The following is a 19,818-nucleotide window of genomic DNA, read 5'->3' on the forward strand; positions in this document are numbered from 1 at the left end:
ACGCAAGACAAATGTATCGTATAAGCACATGGCAATTTGACCTTACTGAGAACATTTGATTTGAACACCCTACAGTTCATACACACTACAGTTCTAACCATGACATAAGGTGTCATAACAGGTATGTTAATCAATTACCTTTTTTACTCTTTTTTTTTTCTACCATTGTTGACCAACCACATCAACCCTTTGTCACGTCGCCCATTTAATTCAGTACATGGTAGTTGTCCTCTTTTTTGACTTACAGCGTCAGTCAAATAACTATCTAAGAGCGTGACGAACATATTGAAACAGGATGTACAGACAGAGTATTTTAAGTGAGAAATTAGATGTGTCTTCTCAGGATGGATACAGGTATCGTCCTCTCCATTTCTCCCTTTCTAAATTTCTCTTTCCCTTTAGCTCGCTCTCTCTCTTTCTCTCTCTCTCTCCCTCGCTCATATCTCCGTAGAGGACAAACTAACGGCGATATGGCTGCCTGCCAACCTCATCTTAAATTACATTCCGCGTCGGGCTGGCTAACTGATTAAGAAACACCTCGTCTCTCCTCAAAGAATGTCTGTTTCTCAAGTCTCCCAACACAGTCTCTCTTAGATCTTTCTTCTAGTGTAGGCCTACAGGAACACTTCTGATATACACTGTGGTGTAACAAAGTGCTGCAGGTACGGTAATCAAACTAACCAGCACTGTGCCTTTATCACTAGTAGCCTGCAACTCTGCCACTGTTATTCCACTGTTGCACTGGAGGTTGGTGGCACCTTAATTGGGGAGGGGGGGGATGGCTGGAGCGGAATCGGTGGAATTGTATCAGCATGGTTTTTATGTTTTTGTTGACATTAGTGAGCCGTCCTCCACTCAGCAGCCTCCTGTGCACTGTTGATTATCATAGCTGCTACTACTACAGTCAATTATCATAGTACACAGTAACCTACGTTATTATGGTCATACAGAGACATAGCATGTTATTCAGACATATATTGAAAACAGGTCTATAGGTCAAAACTATTGTTTAGTTTTATTAAGTGCAATATCACGGGACAGTGTTGGTTAGGTACTCATATATATATATATATATATACACACACACATATCGTGTTGGCACACTAAGGCAGGTGTTCTCTAGCTAATGTTGGTAATTGACTAAGCAGCTTCAGGTAATGATTACCTCAAACCAGAGCAACCAACTGTTCCAAATGACACACTTTAAAGTCTAATTGACATCCTGTTTCATAGGGAGAAGGCTGACACACCGTAGCCCAGGTTAATAGGCTACCTGCCCGGCTGGTCCAAAATCTGTTGGTGCTGTATAGCCAACGCCTATGGTCAGACATGGCGTGGTGTTAGCTGGTCCCAGTTCTGTATGTGCTGTATAGCCAACTCCTATGGTCAGACATGGCGTGGCGTTAGCTGGTCCCAGTTCTGTATGTGCTGTATAGCCAACTCCTATGGTCAGAATAATCATGCCGCACAAACAGGTCTGGGATCAGTCTAGGACCTGCCTGGTCCCAGATCTGATCCAAACATTACATGACAGTGACCATATCAGTTGGCAAGACAGCCCAAACCGATCTGGGATCAGTCTAGAAGCCTAGGCTACTTGCCTGGTCCAATATCTGTTTTTTGCCAACATGATGACAATAACCCTAGGAGATGGCACGATCTAGGACCAGTCTAGGAGGATAGGCTACCTGCCTGGCTAGATCCTTCTGGTGTCACAGCGTGGCTCGACCTGCCTCACAGTGGTACGCTAATGACAAGCTGCTCTCCTTGTACTGTTTCTATGGTCAGTTTTGATACCTTTTTAAAAATGTAAATTAAAAAAGCAATTTTTTGGGGTTGCCTATGGCTGAGTTGAGGCACTTTTTTGACCCTTGAGGCCTGCATTTGATATACAGATGTAGGATCTTAATTTGATCACCCTATTTCAGGAGACCTCTCCTGCTATGCAGGCCATTTCAAACGTGTAGTGTATTTGAGGTTTAAAAAAGCTTCTGAAGTTTGTTAATACCACTTTGAAATTCGACTTGATTTTCCCTTGTATGTATCAACCACTACAACAATGCAGGGCCGGCGTTATGGGCGAGCCTTAGTGGGTCTGGCCCGCCCTACCGTACCTACTTGCCCATCCAAATTAAATATTGATCTGACTGAGATGCACGCTGACAGAAAGACTCAATCTCAGATGAAGTATCAGCGCGAGCGAAACAGCACCCCTCTGTCTCTGTATGTGCAGACCATGTATCTGATACAGTCTGGACAAAAGGAGTATGGCATGTCATACTTTTTTAAACTGTGGATTGTTTCAAATCACATGCATAGGCCTATGCCTATTTGGGAAGCCAGCAATTTGGTCAGCGCGCTTGGCAATAGGCCTAGTTGATTATTTAGTTGCGGCTGTCAGTGAAAATGATCTTAAATGTGTGATTTATCAGGATTTTTTATTAGTTGTCTTTAGGCCTATGTATTTTACTTGACGATGGAAGTTATAGGCCTACTGCTGCTTTGGCCTATAGGCTATCTGAGTAACATGCAGTAATTTCTTTAGCTGCCAAAGGATCACGGTGTATCAAAGTGTTCATATGGCAAAGGCTGGTGCTCTTGCATTAGTTGAATTTAAACTTTTAGATTTTATTGTTTTGATTCAGATTTATGATTAATTACGTGACAATTTTGAGAAACAAAAATGTTATTGAAATGAAACTGTTCCACAAACATTTTTATATAAAATATAATCCATAACTGGAACGCAGATCGGTAGAAATGGTAGGATAAATTGTAAACTTCCCCAAACTTGAAACTATGAGCTATGTGGTCTTTACTATAACACACAATTCCTGAAAAAAAAAACGGGCTTGTTTTTAGAAATCAAATGCCCGTCCAACTGATTCGCTCTGTTACCGGCCCTGTAACAATGTCCATTCATTATAATTCACACTTCCTGTTGCTGCAATATTACTTTTCCTGCTGTAGCAAACTGGCTCAAATTAAGATCCTACATCTGTACTATACTCCATCTGTAGTAAATGTGGTGCACCTGCAAGTAAACATTTAATTGTACTGTGTACACCATGTGTGACATGTACATATGACAAATACACTTGATTTGATTTTATGTTTAATTAGCCTAGTTTGAAGCTATGCATTTGAAGACTTAACCTAAACCCACATGTGGCAGACAAACGCACACCTGTTGATGCTGAGAGCCATGTGAGAAAATACAGTTGACAGGACTTTTTGTTTCTTAGAACACACAGCCAGAGGCAAGAGTAGGACTAGAGCCTGTCCGTTAGCATTGCATCTTGGAGGAAATCGCTCAGCGAATGGCAATGCTCAGAGTCATACGTATGCAGGCACGACACACACACACACACACACACACACAGGCATAGACACCGTGAGAGATGCACAGACGCGCACACACACAAACCTAGCAGAGACCAAGAGCAAAAGAACGACAAAGCAATAACGAGAGCTCTCTGGAAAAGCATCAATGCGAGAGAGAGGGATTCTATTCTTTCTTTTTCGCGGCTTGTTTTGTGGCCCTTATTAGGAACATGCTAAAACCAGTGCCACATTTGGGCCCTTTGTTTTTGCCCCACTGACTCAGTCCCTAATTTAATTCGGCTCCAGTTGGCATTTAGTGTCTAGGGCTTGCAGAAAGTGTAATTTAGGGGCGTGGCTGGCAGAAAGTGTCATTTAGGGGCGTGGCTGGCAGAAAGTAGGTCATTTAGGGGCGTGGCTGGCAGAAAGTAGGTCATTTAGGGGCGTGGCTGGCAGAAAGTAGGTCATTTAGGGGCGTGGCCGGCAGAAAGTGGGTCATTTAGGGGCGTGGCCGGCAGAAAGTGGGTCATTTAAGGGCGTGGCCGGCAGAAAGTGGGGCAATTACTCAACGCAGGTACCCAACCTAGATGTGTCATACTCACGCACGCACATCCATATTTCTTAAGCAGCCCGGGTTTAATAAATAACAATAAGCACCAAATGGAAGAAAACTGACTGAAATAGGGCGGGACTATCTATACCTGAACTTGTCCAATAAGAACGCTTGTTTTTATTTTCCATTGCAAAATCTTTTGCTACGGCGCTCCCTAATGAATATGACCCAGGATTTTCTATGAATTGCAACCTGTTGAACCCTTTTCCTTTTTTTTTTTCACAACCTAGAAATACTTGCATTGCTTCTGCCTCCTGATATGTTCCGTACATAGCCTATATAATATATTGGGTGTCATTGTGACAATATCCTCGTTAAACACACGACATGGTAGACATGTAGCTTCCTGCTTTAGTCTTACCAGCTCATACCTCACTGACTGTGTCTTGGCCTTGATTCAAGCCATGATGAACCGGCTTACAAAGGAAAATGCAGGGTATTTCAATAAATAAAGACTGCCGTACAAATATGCCTGTAGACTGTTCTCCTCCTAGATAAAACTTGATCCAGAAAGATATAGCATCCTGTCGCACCGGAAACTTTTAATAAAACAATGTCAAAAACAGCCCCCCTAATGAATAACACTCAAAGGATTATTATCTATCTGACAAATAAATCTGATTATAATAATGGATTATGGTTTATATAATGATTAGAGTGCTTTTTTTACTAGTTTTAGAACACTTTACTTTATGTGGGGTAACTCACATTATCTACCATTAGTGTAGCACCCACCTAGCGAGCGAGGCTAATGCATGTCAAGTTTAGAAACCATTTTATGACCAAATCATCTACCACAATATTTATTAGGGTCCGTTCTATTACGGAGGATTGTTTAAAGGATAATGTTTCCATGGACTATCACTGTGGAGCTGAAGGGTTCATCTCTTTATCAGATCACACCCATTCTACAGGGTCTCATGAGACACTGCAGGGCTAGTGAAACCTTAACCAAGGTCAAAGACAAAAAACAGCTCCACACACTACTTCTCTGTAAACACCTTTCCACAGTAACTCATCACACACACACACATTATCCTTATCTCTCTTCATTAGTTGGTGACCGTCTGTGCTCAAGAATATGGAGGAAATTGGTAGCTGGAAATGTTTTGTCTCTGCCTCGAAAGTATCAGATCTAATTTCACTGTTAGTCACATATTAAAAGAGGATGAAATGGCCTTTTACAAACCTAAAAAGTAAACAACAAAATTCATAGTCACTTCGGTATAGAAGGATTGAGATGCTAAAATGAGAACCTCTATCATCATCCACAAGAAGACCTACAGTAGGATGCAATCTCTGACAGACACTACTAAAACACTATTCTGACAGATTCATGCAGCCACATAAGATCAGTCAGATCACCACAGCGCTCTCTCTCTCTCTCTCTCCCTCCATTTGGGCCATGTTTGAAGGAAGTAGGAGAAAAACAGCAGGTTTTGGAGTGCTGCCCAGTGCTTGACTGGGCTTTATTAAGTACAGCAGGGCTCTTTGGAGAGGCTCTAGAGGATGAGGAGGGAAGAGGCAACAACAACAGACGGACCAGAGAGCTCTCTCGTTCTTTCTGTGCTCTTTCTCTCACTCTTTCTACCTCTTCCTCCATCTTACTCTCACTCACATTCCATTCCATCCATCCTCTCCCCACCGTCCCACTTCCACTCCAACAACACTCCTGCTTTCAGATGAATTTACTGACACTCAGGTTATGTCAGGCCAGTGTCAATGCCCTTTGGGAATGCTTAGAATTTAGGGACTAAAATCTAATTTAGTTCAAATTATACAAGTGTGTTATGTCATTGATTGATCTCATTTTCATTTAAGATACACATTTTAGTCAACATTTTTTTTTTAATGCATATCCCCTGAGTGGGGTCATGGCCAGTGTCGCTGGAGCACCCCTGGAGCCATTAGGGTTAAGTGCTTTGCTCAAGCGCACACCAACAGATTATTATAAAATGTTTTACCTTGTCGGCTCCAATATTCAAACCAGCAACCTTTGGGCTACTGGCCCAACGCTCTAACCTCGAGACTACCTGCCGCCCCTTGCAGGTAGATAAAGCAATATGCAACTAAAGTAGGTGTCGATAATGTCACTTTGTATTAAAGGGATCATAGCTGCGGGAAGTAGTTTGGGGGTGGAGGTCCTGTATTTACTTCCCCAAAGCCAGATGAACTTCTGGATACAATGTTTGTAACTCCGTGCAGTTTGAAAGAAGTTGCTAACTAGCGTTGGCGCAATTGCCAACGCTAGTTAGCACTGGCTTGCGAAACTACCTCTAATAACTTCCTCTGGATGCAGAGACGTACAAATGTAATCCATGAGTTTATCCGACTCTGCAGAAGTAGATAAATGGCTTCATTGTCAAAATCCCAAAGCATCCCTTTAATAGTTTGTCATTTTCCGCTCTATTTGCTCTAACAACACTCCTAGCCAGGCTTCCATTATCAATCAGGCAGAAATCCATGGAAAGCTGAGTAGTGCTGCCTCTGGCTCCACGTGAGACTACCCAGCATCCTCCAAACGGAGGCCCTGCCTGCCTGACAAGTCTAATAAACATTCCTACAAATCCGCACGGCGGCAGTTCAAAGCAGAGCAGAGGGCTGAAGCCTGGCCTCCCAAAATAGCTCCCATAACTGGCCTATGTAGCCTTGCCCTCCTGTAGCTCTGCCTGCCTGCTCTGCCCCGACTGCATTTACTGCTGGATGCCAACAAGAACCTTGTCCTCAGTTGCCATATGGGGGTCTCTTTCTTTATGTTCCGTGTGGCTCAGTTGTTAGAGCATGGCGCTTGTGATGACAGGGTTGTGGGTTCGATTCCCGCGGGGGACCAGTACAAAAATGTGTGCACTCCCTACTGTAAATCACTCTGGATAAGAGCGTCTGCTAAACGCCTAAAATGTAAATCCCTCTCTCACACTGAGATTCTTCTCTCTGTGTGTACTTTCTCACTATTTTACCTCTCGCGCTCTCTCTCTCTCCATTGATTGCCCTCTCTCTTCTCTTTCTCTCTGGCACATTAGTGTCATGACAGGTTGGTATAAGTATAGCATAATCGTTGCATCCTGTAGTGTCACCCAATCCCGCTTGCCGTGCATACCTAGAATGTATACTAATCCTGCTTAAATACAGACATGACCCTGTATGTATACGTGTTATTATTGTTATTCCCTGGTTCCTGTTTGTGTTTCAACTCCAAGCTCGGCAAACAAATGACAAGTGATGTACCTGTTATTTACTCTGTCAACCTGCTGGTACACTGACATGTGGCTGATACACACTACCTCACTGCAGCTAGCTGCTGATTGGTACAACACACACCATATAGACTCTCTTTCTCACACACACACACACACACACTCAGAGTTGGATGCTTTTCTGGCAAAGGAACTCACACTCCCCCTTCCACAGACCTTCAGCTGACTTACCTGTGCTGAGCAGCAGCAACACTTTCATGGAGAGGAACTCTTGGTAGGTGAGCTGCAGCCTGACAAACTCCTGGCTCACCTGCCTCATGCCCAGACACAGGTCGTACATGGCTGACTGCTGCATGCGGTCCCTGGTGGAGAGGGGGGAGAAAGGATGGTTGGTCAGTGCCTGAGGCGTATTGGTTCTTGCTCTCACTATACAGTGCTGTAAGTTTATCTCTAAGAACAACTGTTTTGAGTGCATTCCCACTGGGAACACACTGGTCGAATCAACGTTGTTTCCACGTCAGGTCGATGAAATTCCATTGAACCAATGTGGAATAGAAGTTGAATTGACATCTGTGCCAAGTGGGATGGCTCAGTAAGCTCCCATTAGCATTGACTGTATTGTGTCCAGCCAAACTAATCTCAGATGTCCATAAAATACAGCCAACATCCCCAAAACACTGAATCATCCAAGTAAACTCTTATATGTATATTTCCCACCATCCACCATGTGATAACATACAACATATTTGTATCCTCCCCCCTACACACACACACACACACACACACATACTACTGCACCTCAACCCTTTGGAACATCTTTCCACATAGTTATTCTACTCGCTGAGATAGGATGAGTTGAGAGCCAAATTCCTCTAGAGTGCAAAGCACAGTAACACAACGCAGATGACTTAGCTGTTTCAGTATGCTGTGTAAAGGCTGGGAAAGACTTACTGCATCACCCCAGTCATGGTACATGAAAACACACACACACTAGCATACACACTCCTTCCTAAACATAGTCACTCACACACCATATCAGAGAAGTTGATCTCAATCAAGTCAATGTGCAGAAACAGCAACCAACAACAACAGGGCAGAGGGACAGTAGAGTAGGTTGGGTCAGATGGAGAGCCAATGAGCAATGTGTTATGCAGATGCTGCAAATCCCAGGGAATTATGGGTTTTGGAAGCCACCTTCTCCACTTTAAATCACCCATCACGTCGAGACTCGAATAATCAAATGCAAGTGGTGTAGCTCCACTTGAAAGGGAGTTCACCATAGGGCTGCATAGCAAATGGCACTCCGTGCCCTATTTTGTGCACTACTTCTGACCAGAGCCCTATGGGGCTAGGGTGCGATTTGGGACGCAGCTCATGTGATACTACTGCAGAAACCACATCGTAACACTAGGACAGAGAAGAGGGAGATTCTGCTCTGTGGATAGAACCAGTCTTAACATTCTGCAACAGATTTGTAGCAACAAGGGAGAATTGGTGCATATGCTCTCATTATAAGCATAAAGCAGGTTTAAAATACTAATTAGTCCAATTAGTTTACTGTATACAATGTACATCTGGCTGCATGAGGCTTGGTTTAGCTGAGTGTGTGTGTGTGTCTCGTTCTCTTTCTGAGTGTCTGACTATTTCTGTCTGTCTGACTTTGTCTATCTGACTAACTTAAGAACATGAAAAATGTATGTGTTTTAGGAGTAGCATTGTGCTGGAGTTCTGCAAACTGCATTTCATTATTTGGAGAACCTTGGGTCTGAGTATAAAAAGTCTCTACATATTTTGTCTGAAATCGATTTTGCTGAATCATTGCCCAAAATGAGAAAAAACCCACTGCCCCTGGTTTTTCTCTCTCCTGTGCTCACCGTTGCCATGGAGAGAGATTCAGGAAGCAAGAGTGAGGACTTAAAAAATGTAAAAAGTCAGACTCACTTCACTTCTGTGAATATCTCTGATAGACAGAGCAACTGTATAACCCCCGCTTGAAATACAATAGTTTGTTGTTTTTCTTGGGGTCACTGGATATTATTGGCAAACGTCTTTCAGAGTCTTGTTTATACCTCGTTATCTTCTGTCCTCTTGGGTCGAGAAGGATCTTTGCATGACCTTCTTGACCCTCCTCCTCTGTCAATCGCTACAGAGGAGGTCTAGATGCACCCACTCTGGGTCCAAAAGTTGGAACAACCGTTTTAGAGCTATTGCAAGCTATTATCAAACATTAATGCATAAATAAAGTTTAAAGAGCCACTGAACACAGATTGGCACGTGTGTTTTTCTGTTGCTCATTAGAAAGATGAGATTTCAGTCTTGGAAGTGTGTTCCTGACCGATTCTGCGTTTGGTTAATGACGTTTGTCCGCCATGAGACACTGTAGATGCAGAAGCCTATTTCACTATTTCATAATCCCCAGAATAAATCTAAGAACTCAAGAAATCCTTCATTCATTTTGATGTTTATGCCAACGATGTTTTAGTAGTGCAATTTTACATCTAACTAAGGTATTTGGTGCAGTATTTCTCAAGTAAATAATGTGTGATGTGTTGTCTTATGTAAACAAAGTCGGAGTTCCTGGGTAGGTCTGTCTCACTGTCTATGCTATTGGATAGACAGCAATCACTGCAGCTGTTCACCCCATGTTAGTGGGCAAATGGACAAATCACCAAATCAAAACGCAACCTTCATTTACATGTTGTGACGCACAGATGTTCCAAATGCCATTTTAGACGAGACTGACTTTATGACCAAAATTATCCTATTTACACGTTGTAGTCAATTTTGACACTAGAATAACCGTTTCTGACTCATATAGATGGCACATAGTTTTCAAAGGGATTCGTTGCTTTTTGAAGGCAGTCGCTCTTTAATTTATATGTATTTGTCTTTGACATCAAGAGCACATTTTTTTTTTTTTCTTTTTGTTGTTCTCTCTCAATCAGTAGACCTCACTAAATTAGGACGAAAAATCCAAGTGGGCGGACTATCCAGCTCCAGCCAATCAATTCATTAAACAATGTCAAGACAAGGAAGTCACTAAGGAGCCATGGAAACCATACAGTTAACAAACCGCTTCCTCAAGGACTAGAGATGGACAAACTGCTTCCTTCTCGAGGACTAGAGATGAACAAACTGCTTCCTCCTCGAGGACTAGAGATGAACAAACTGCTTCCTCCTCGAGGACTAGAGATGAACAAACTGATTCCTCCTCGAGGACTAGAGATGAACAAACTGCTTCCTCCTCGAGGACTAGAGATGAACAAACTGCTTCCTCCTCGAGGACTAGAGATGAACAAACGTGGAGAAAGTATGGATTGTTTGATATACTGATGCTGTTAACTGACTGGCAGACAGACGGGCAGACCATAAGACAGAAAGACAAACGGGCAGACAGAAAGGTAGGCCGACAGACAGATCGAGCGACAGAGTAGCTTCTCTACTCTATACATCTCTATAGAGTGACATACGGGTTAGTTTCTCTACTCTATACGTCTCTAGACCAACAGACAGGTTAGTTTCTCTACTCTATACGTCTCTATAGACAGATTGGCTTCTCTACTCTACACATCTCTATAGGCTGATAGACAGGTTAGTTTCTCTACTCGTCTCTATAGAGTGACAGGCGGGTTAGTTTCTCTACTCGTTACGTCTCTATAGAGTGACAGACAGGTTCGTTTCTCTACTCGTCTCTATAGAGCGACAGACAGGTTAGTTTCTCTACTCGTCTCTATAGAGCGACAGATGGGTTAGTGTCTCTATAGAGCGACAGACAGGTTAGTTTCTCTACTCGTCTCTATAGAGTGACAGACGGGTTAGTTTCTCTACTCGTCTCTATAGAGCGACAGACGGGTTAGTTTCTCTACTCGTCTCTAAAGAGTGACAGACGGGTTCGTTTCTCTACTCGTCTCTATAGAGCGACAGACGGGTTAGTTTCTCTACTCGTCTCTATAGAGCGACAGACGGGTTAGTTTCTCTACTCGTCTCTATAGAGTGACAGACGGGTTAGTGTCTCTATAGAGCGACAGACAGGTTCGTTTCTCTACTCGTCTCTATAGAGCGACAGACGGGTTAGTTTCTCTACTCGTCTCTATAGAGCGAAAGACGGGTTAGTTTCTCTACTCGTCTCTATAGAGCGACAGACGGGTTAGTTTCTCTACTCGTCTCTATAGAGTGACAGATGGGTTAGTGTCTCTATAGAGCGACAGACAGGTTCGTTTCTCTACTCGTCTCTATAGAGCGACAGACAGGTTAGTTTCTCTACTCGTCTCTATAGAGCGACAGACGGGTTAGTTTCTCTACTCGTCTCTATAGAGTGACAGACGGGTTAGTTTCTCTACTCGTCTCTATAGAGCGACAGACGGGTTAGTTTCTCTACTCGTCTCTATAGAGCGACAGATGGGTTAGTGTCTCTATAGAGCGACAGACAGGTTAGTTTCTCTACTCGTCTCTATAGAGCGACAGACGGGTTAGTTTCTCTACTCGTCTCTATAGAGCGACAGACGGGTTAGTGTCTCTACTCGTCTCTATAGAGCGACAGATGGGTTAGTGTCTCTATAGAGCGACAGACAGGTTAGTTTCTCTACTCGTCTCTATAGAGCGACAGACGGGTTAGTTTCTCTACTCGTCTCTATAGAGTGACAGACAGGTTCGTTTCTCTACTCGTCTCTATAGAGCGACAGATGTGTTAGTGTCTCTACTCGTCTCTATAGAGCGACAGACGGGTTAGTTTCTCTACTCGTCTCTATAGAGGGACAGATGGGTTAGTGTCTCTATAGAGCGACAGACGGGTTAGTTTCTCTACTCGTCTCTATAGAGCGACAGATGGGTTAGTGTCTCTATAGAGCGACAGACGGGTTCATTTCTCTACTCGTCTCTATAGAGCGACAGACGGGTTAGTTTCTCTACTCGTCTCTATAGAGTGACAGACGGGTTAGTTTCTCTACTCGTCTCTATAGAGTGACAGACGGGTTAGTTTCTCTACTCGTCTCTATAGAGCGACAGACGGGTTAGTTTCTCTACTCGTCTCTATAGAGCGACAGACGGGTTAGTTTCTCTACTCGTCTCTATAGAGCGACAGACGGGTTAGTTTCTCTACTCGTCTCTATAGAGCGACAGACAGGTTCGTTTCTCTACTCGTCTCTATAGAGTGACAGACGGGTTAGTTTCTCTACTCGTCTCTATAGAGCGACAGACGGGTTAGTTTCTCTACTCGTCTCTATAGAGCGACAGACGGGTTAGTTTCTCTACTCGTCTCTATAGAGTGACAGACGGGTTAGTGTCTCTATAGAGCGACAGACAGGTTCGTTTTTCTACTCGTCTCTATAGAGCGACAGACGGGTTAGTTTCTCTACTCGTCTCTATAGAGCGACAGACGGGTTAGTTTCTCTACTCGTCTCTATAGAGCGACAGATGGGTTAGTGTCTCTATAGAGCGACAGACAGGTTCGTTTCTCTACTCGTCTCTATAGAGCGACAGACGGGTTAGTTTCTCTACTCGTCTCTATAGAGCGACAGACGGGTTAGTTTCTCTACTCGTCTCTATAGAGCGACAGACGGGTTAGTTTCTCTACTCGTCTCTATAGAGTGACAGATGGGTTAGTGTCTCTATAGAGCGACAGACAGGTTCGTTTCTCTACTCGTCTCTATAGAGTGACAGATGGGTTAGTGTCTCTATAGAGCGACAGACAGGTTCGTTTCTCTACTCGTCTCTATAGAGCGACAGACGGGTTAGTTTCTCTACTCGTCTCTATAGAGCGACAGACGGGTTAGTTTCTCTACTCGTCTCTATAGAGCGACAGATAGGTTAGTGTCTCTATAGAGCGACAGACAGGTTAGTTTCTCTACTCGTCTCTATAGAGCGACAGACGGGTTAGTTTCTCTACTCGTCTCTATAGAGCGACAGACGGGTTAGTTTCTCTACTCGTCTCTATAGAGCGACAGATGTGTTAGTGTCTCTACTCGTCTCTATAGAGCGACAGACGGGTTAGTGTCTACTCGTCTCTATAGAGCGACAGACGGGTTCGTTTCTCTACTCGTCTCTATAGAGCGACAGACGGGTTCGTTTCTCTACTCGTCTCTATAGAGCGACAGACGGGTTCGTTTCTCTACTCGTCTCTATAGAGCGACAGACGGGTTAGTTTCTCTATAGAGCGACAGACAGGTTCATTTCTCTACTCGTCTCTATAGAGCGACAGACGGGTTAGTGTCTACTCGTCTCTATAGAGCGACAGACGGGTTAGTGTCTCTACTCGTCTCTATAGAGCGACAGACGGGTTAGTGTCTCTATAGAGCGACAGACGGGTTAGTGTCTCTATAGAGCGACAGACGGGTTAGTGTCTCTATAGAGCGACAGACGGGTTAGTGTCTCTATAGAGCGACAGACAGGTTCGTTTCTCTACTCGTCTCTATAGAGCGACAGACAGGTTCGTTTCTCTACTCGTCTCTATAGAGCGACAGACAGGTTAGTTTCTCTACTCGTCTCTATAGAGCGACAGACAGGTTCGTTTCTCTACTCGTCTCTATAGAGTGACAGACAGGTTAGTTTCTCTACTCGTCTCTATAGAGCGACAGCCGGGTTAGTGTCTCTATAGAGCGACAGACAGGTTCGTTTCTCTACTCGTCTCTATAGAGCGACAGACAGGTTCGTTTCTCTACTCGTCTCTATAGAGCGACAGACGGGTTAGTTTCTCTATAGAGCGACAGACAGGTTCGTTTCTCTACTCGTCGCTATAGAGCGACAGACGAGTTAATTTCTCTACTCGTCTCTATAGAGCGACAGACGGGTTAGTGTCTACTCGTCTCTATAGAGCAACAGACGGGTTAGTGTCTACTCGTCTCTATAGAGCGACAGACGGGTTAGTGTCTCTACTCGTCTCTATAGAGCGACAGACGGGTTAGTGTCTCTATAGAGCGACAGACGGGTTAGTGTCTCTATAGAGCGACAGACGGGTTAGTGTCTCTATAGAGCGACAGACGGGTTAGTGTCTCTATAGAGCGACAGACGGGTTAGTGTCTCTATAGAGCGACAGACGGGTTAGTGTCTCTATAGAGCGACAGACAGGTTCGTTTCTCTACTCGTCTCTATAGAGCGACAGACAGGTTCGTTTCTCTACTCGTCTCTATAGAGCGACAGACAGGTTCGTTTCTCTACTCGTCTCTATAGAGCGACAGACAGGTTCGTTTCTCTACTCGTCTCTATAGAGCGACAGACAGGTTAGTTTCTCTACTCGTCTCTATAGAGCGACAGACAGGTTAGTTTCTCTACTCGTCTCTATAGAGCGACAGACAGGTTAGTTTCTCTACTCGTCTCTATAGAGTGACAGACAGGTTAGTTTCTCTACTCGTTACGTCTCTATAGGCTGACAGACGTTAGTTTATCTACTCTATACGTATCTATAGAGCGACAGACGAGTTAGTTTCTCTACTGGTCTCTATAGAGCGACAGACGGGTTAGTGTCTCTACTCGTCGCTATAGAGCGACAGACGGGTTAGTGTCTCTATAGAGCGACAGACGGGTTAGTGTCTCTATAGAGCGACAGACGGGTTAGTGTCTCTATAGAGCGACAGACGGGTTAGTGTCTCTACTCGTCGCTATAGAGCGACAGACGGGTTAGTGTCTCTATAGAGCGACAGACGGGTTAGTGTCTCTATACGTCTCTTATCTCTACAGGGACATGCTATAGCCTTCCTCCTAACTGGGGACCTTGGCCTGATACCATGGTCAGTCACTGACACACTGGGGATAGTGGGGACACTAGGGTGACATGCAGGTTTTCGTGACAGAGCACTCTGGACATTCCAGCCGACATCCAGGCCATGCAGTAAATCAAGTTGGTGTAGGATACGTCTCATGGGGATTGTCACCCAGAATACCTGGACCATCTGTCATTCAGACAGGCAGTTCCACTGTGACTACGTCACACACAGGCATTTCAGAAGTTCTTAGAATATGCATCAGCAGCACATGCTTAGGAAGACATCTACTGTAGGTAACTGGTATTAATTAAATGATAGAATGTAACTTTCATTTTACTTTACATGTAATGACATTGTATCCAAACATACTTGGTCTCTGCAATGACTTCATTATTGTCTGTCATTTTTGTGTGTGTGTGCCAGGAAACATTGCATTGAAGTCTTTCTTTTACAAAATCAAATAAGCCAACTATCAATTCCACTCCATCTGGGCTTGATACACTTTCCCCAGCCCCCTGTAGGGGCCAGTATTATCCCTCTGCCCTGGCCCTGTCCAGGTCCCATGCCATTACCCTCCATTTCAATGCACCAGTCATGCACCACAACTCCAATACGCAGCTGCCCCATATACAGTTCCTCCTCCTGTTCTCCTGTTCAAATATATTAGAGCGGATCACACGCCCCATTGACTCCCCGCTCCGCTCTGATCAACTGTGCTCTGGGGATCGAGGATCCGTTTAGAGGTACAAAAGCCTTTGCTTTAGGGAGCAGGGTTATCCGACGATCAGTCAGAAGACACTGAGCAGTTTTTTCAAGCCCGTCGTCACTCGGAGAGAAGTAGTAGGAACTACGGACTTGCCGTTTGGCTTTGTTCGGAACTCTGTAACTTTTTTTTCTGAATACTGCATATCTGTATAAGTGTGGCATGCGAGACTAGGTCGGTGGTAGACAGACTTACTCGTTGAAGACGAGGTCGGGGGCGAAGTAGAGCATCTGTCCGTTGGTGTGTTTGTAGGACCTCCAGCTGAGACTGAAGGAGGACAGACACATCCAAGAGTACTGGATCAGGGTAATTTGGTCCTCTATGGGCAGGCCCCGGAAACCTGGGAGAGGGAGAGAGAGGACCATTATTGATGTGATATGTTCCTGCATGTTTGATTTGGCAATGAAAGTCCCTGAAGTCCACTGTTAATGAAGGCTATTGAATTGAATCGAGGGGGCTGATGGGAAGGGAAACGGTGAGAGGTAGTGAGTCTTAAATTGAGTACAGTAGTGAATGCAGGACCAGTAACATACCAAGAGAGAGACAGGTACAACAACCCATGAGGCATTCACTCAATCTTTTCTCTCTCTCTCTCTCTCTCTCTCTCGTGTGTACTATATAGCATATGGCAAGGTGCCTACCAGCACCAATATTTGTTCAGACATGAACAAACCGCTGCAGAGTATTCGCCCGGTGTTGTTTTACACAAAATCCCCCAAGGCTTCTAATTATTGGCCTGTTGTCTATGTGGGCCCTTAAATAGACTAATGGGAAAGTTGCCAATCTCTCACTCCAACTTCATACAGAACATTACATATAAACTCTTCCTCATTTTATAATGCATAGTCCCAACGAGGATGCGAATGCTGCAACTGAAAGTGACTTATCAGAGCTTAGGTACTATTCCAGGCTTTGCATGTCAGTCGTCAGCCATGCAACCGCTGCCAAGCCCGCGATGTGTCACGGTATCAATTCATTGTTGAATCAGTGTGTGGGCTGTATTGCTGGCTACGCCTGTGGCTTTTTTTTAAAAGGACTAAAATCTCTTGATTCAAATAACTGGCTTACTGTACATCAATGGTGCTCCCTGGAAGAATCTATAGCTGGGTCTAAGATGCCTATTAAAATATTAACTTTTGGGTCGCCCATCAAAGTGCTTGAAGACTGAAGACACTCAAGTCAATATTGTTAACAGTGACAACAGTACAGGATGCTGCTCACAGCATATACTAGGCTTCATGTGTACTGTGGCACTGTGCTCTCCAGTACAAGGCTTGTTTATAGTCTACAGCAGCCATGTAGCGCAAAGCAGTCTGCCTTATTAGTGCGAGTCTTCTGGAGTTGAGCTTCTGAGCTTTATTAGCAGAGCTAAGTCCAAATGTAAACTGAATGCAGTGGAACTTTCAAAGTCAGAGAGCGACTCAGAGAGAGAGGGAAAGGGGAGAGAGAGGGGCTGGTTTCCACCTACTGTGTCTGTCTTTCTATTTATACGTCCGGATACGGGAAGCAGACACCCTGGAAGAGGTATCAAATATTTGCAATACAGCGAATTAAACAGCATCAGAGGTACCTGTGACTGTAAGCCTGTAAGGCATCTTTTGAATATTTCACCAACTGACAGTTTTTAGGAACGAACTCCTCTTTAAAAAAATATATATATATCTATATATATATTAAAGTAAAATGTTGCGTAAACGAGTTCGATTTACATTATTTATAAAAGGCTGATGAATGTAAATTAGCTCTGTTTCCAAATCTTAAATCTTGATTACATTTTAGCTTTAAATAGGATGCTATCGCTAATCTCATTAAAGCATTGCAGAATAATTTCCTAACGAGACCGGGAAAATTACTGCCAAATATATTCAGAAAGTGCAAATGTTAATAATACAACACCATGTCAAAATATCCCTGGAGTATAAAATACATGATAGGAGAAATCACTAACAGCCAATACGCCCACTTCAGAGATTTACCCATGTCTCTGCCCCCAAGCATTTAGAACGGAATAGGATCGGAATAAGTTGACTCTAAACATTTATCTGTTTCAGATGTCCACATCAAAGATATTACTGTATAGGAAAGGAAGCCACTCTTCCTTACATCCGTACCGCCCAATCCCATCCAGAACCCCCATGTCTGTCTAACCTGGAAGTAGTTTGGCCTCCTTCACCAAAGCCATCAAAAATATTAGGGAAAAAAAAGGAAGATACTGTATCTCACTCTAACCTGGAAGTACTTTGGCCCACTTGACCACGCGGATCATCTGTTTCCCAGCCAGCTGGTTGAGGCTGGACAGCAGGTGGTCGGTGGTGTCAGGCTGGGTGTTGTCGTAGCCCGCAAACACTACCTCTGGCTCAATCAGCTCCAACACGCTGCAGATGGAGGGGGGCAGGTAGGGGGTCACCAGCCCACCTCCAGGGCCGTGGGGCACCAGGGCGTTAGTGGGGCTGGTGCTCAGCTCCTTCTCTCCCGAGGACAAGTACCCCCCTCCACCTCCAGATCCAGGGCACGTCTGCCCCCCCTCCTTGGTGGGGGTCGAGTCTTCGTTCACACCCTTCAGCTTGCCTAGCTTCTTAGACTTCCGCGCTGTAGGGAGGAAGAGAGAATGACGCTCCAACTTAAAGTAGAACTTATCATGATGTTTCTGCATTGGTGTTTCAAAAGATGTTCTGTTGACAGAGAGCATGTAAAGTAGTGTACGTACTGAAGTAGCTACAAATATTCAAGCTGAATTTGAGCGTAACTTTGTTTGGAAATTGTTGGACTTTTGGAAGCTAAGTGTCATTTTGACCATTCTATAGGGCGGTGCACAATTGGCTCAGCATCATCAGGGTTAGGGGAGGGTGTGGCTGGGGAAGGCCGTCATTGTAAAATAAGAATTTGTTCTTAACTGACTTGCCTAGTTAAATCAAAAATTCAAATAAAATATTCTATCGGCACTTTGATTTCTGTTTGTCAGATGTAGTAGAGCTCAAGATATCCTAACAGAACTCTTTTCTGCCTCTCCAGGGACGTTGTAACTTTCAGAGGGAAAGTATGTTAGGAAGTGAATCAGGATTTGGAGACTGTCCACCTTTGACAAAGTACAGTAAGGAAAACATTTGTTCTGTATATTGCAATAGCGGTAAAACGGAAAACCTTTTTTTGCTGTATAAGCAAGTCTATTTTGGTTCCCTGGCAGTATCCAAACTCTGTATCACACGTTAATATTGGCCTGCAAACTGTACTTGGCTGTGTATTCTGTAATGATACAGAACGTCTCAAAGTAGCACCGATTTGATGACAATTTGACTCCACACACTAACGGTCTTAACTTTGTTGTTTTTACGGTTCTACGACTAGTCGGGGCACCGACATATTTCACAGGTTCCTGCCATTGAACCTGCCTATGATCAGACTAGGAATCTGATTGGCCGTTCAGCAATAATAGCCCTTCGTCCTAGAAAGCTCACATTCCCTTGGAATAGGGTGTTATTTCAGATGCATAGGTACATATTTAGGATATCTGGCATTTATGATTCCGTACCTCCGAGATTCATCCCGGCTTGGAGACACTTCCGTACTCGACAGGCCGGACAGTTTTTCCTCCGGATCTTATCGATGATACAGTCATTCCTTCCGGCACACAGGTAGTTGTGCTGGCCTTAACACACACAGACAGGAAGACAGGAAGTTTAATAGGGAGCCAAACGCTGAGAGACAAGACAGCAGGAAGCTGAAACATATGAAGGACAATAGGATAACTTACAGATGTAGGATCTTAATTTGATCACCCTAAACTTAATGTTTAAAAATGCATCTGAAGTTATTTAGACTTTGACACTTCAGACTTGATTTTCCCTTACGAACAACTTATCAACCCCTTACAAAAATGTCCATTAATTATAATCAACATAATCGTTGACATATCCTGTTAGCGGGATTATTTTCCTGCTGTAGCAAACTGGCTCAAATTAAGATCCTACATCTGTATTCAAATGCATTGGAGTGTTTCCATAATATACTGTAACAACCTAAAATACCAAGAAATCTTGATACCTTAAGCCATTCTTGCACACAGACACATACAGTACATATACTGAGGATTTCCTCAACTGGCCAGTATGGTCATGATATGAATACTACATCCATAGAAACGAAGGCTTTAGAATTGACTGCACATAACATCAAATAGGATTATTCCACTAGAACTATAAATAGTCACTAATGGTGTGTCTGTATGGTAAA

At 43.9% G+C, this 19,818-nt stretch overlaps 1 protein-coding gene across 3 annotated transcripts in view; it reads right to left on the reverse strand.

Annotated features, from left to right (window-relative positions):
* Positions 1 to 19,818, reverse strand: part of nr3c2 (nuclear receptor subfamily 3, group C, member 2) — a 104,762-nt gene that overhangs the window by 5,677 nt on the left and 79,267 nt on the right. For all 3 annotated transcript variants that reach the window (XM_029749732.1, XM_029749733.1, XM_029749731.1), the window contains exons 4-7: positions 19,118 to 19,234; positions 17,818 to 18,177; positions 15,784 to 15,928; positions 7,360 to 7,490 (exon numbers count right to left, since the gene is read on the reverse strand). In XM_029749732.1, the coding sequence (XP_029605592.1) occupies positions 7,360 to 7,490; positions 15,784 to 15,928; positions 17,818 to 18,177; positions 19,118 to 19,234 (753 nt within the window). The remainder of the gene's footprint in view (positions 1 to 7,359; positions 7,491 to 15,783; positions 15,929 to 17,817; positions 18,178 to 19,117; positions 19,235 to 19,818) is intronic.

The sequence above is a fragment of the Salmo trutta genome, chromosome 4 (assembly GCF_901001165.1).
Source record: "Salmo trutta chromosome 4, fSalTru1.1, whole genome shotgun sequence".
Taxonomy (NCBI): Eukaryota; Metazoa; Chordata; class Actinopteri; order Salmoniformes; family Salmonidae; genus Salmo; species Salmo trutta.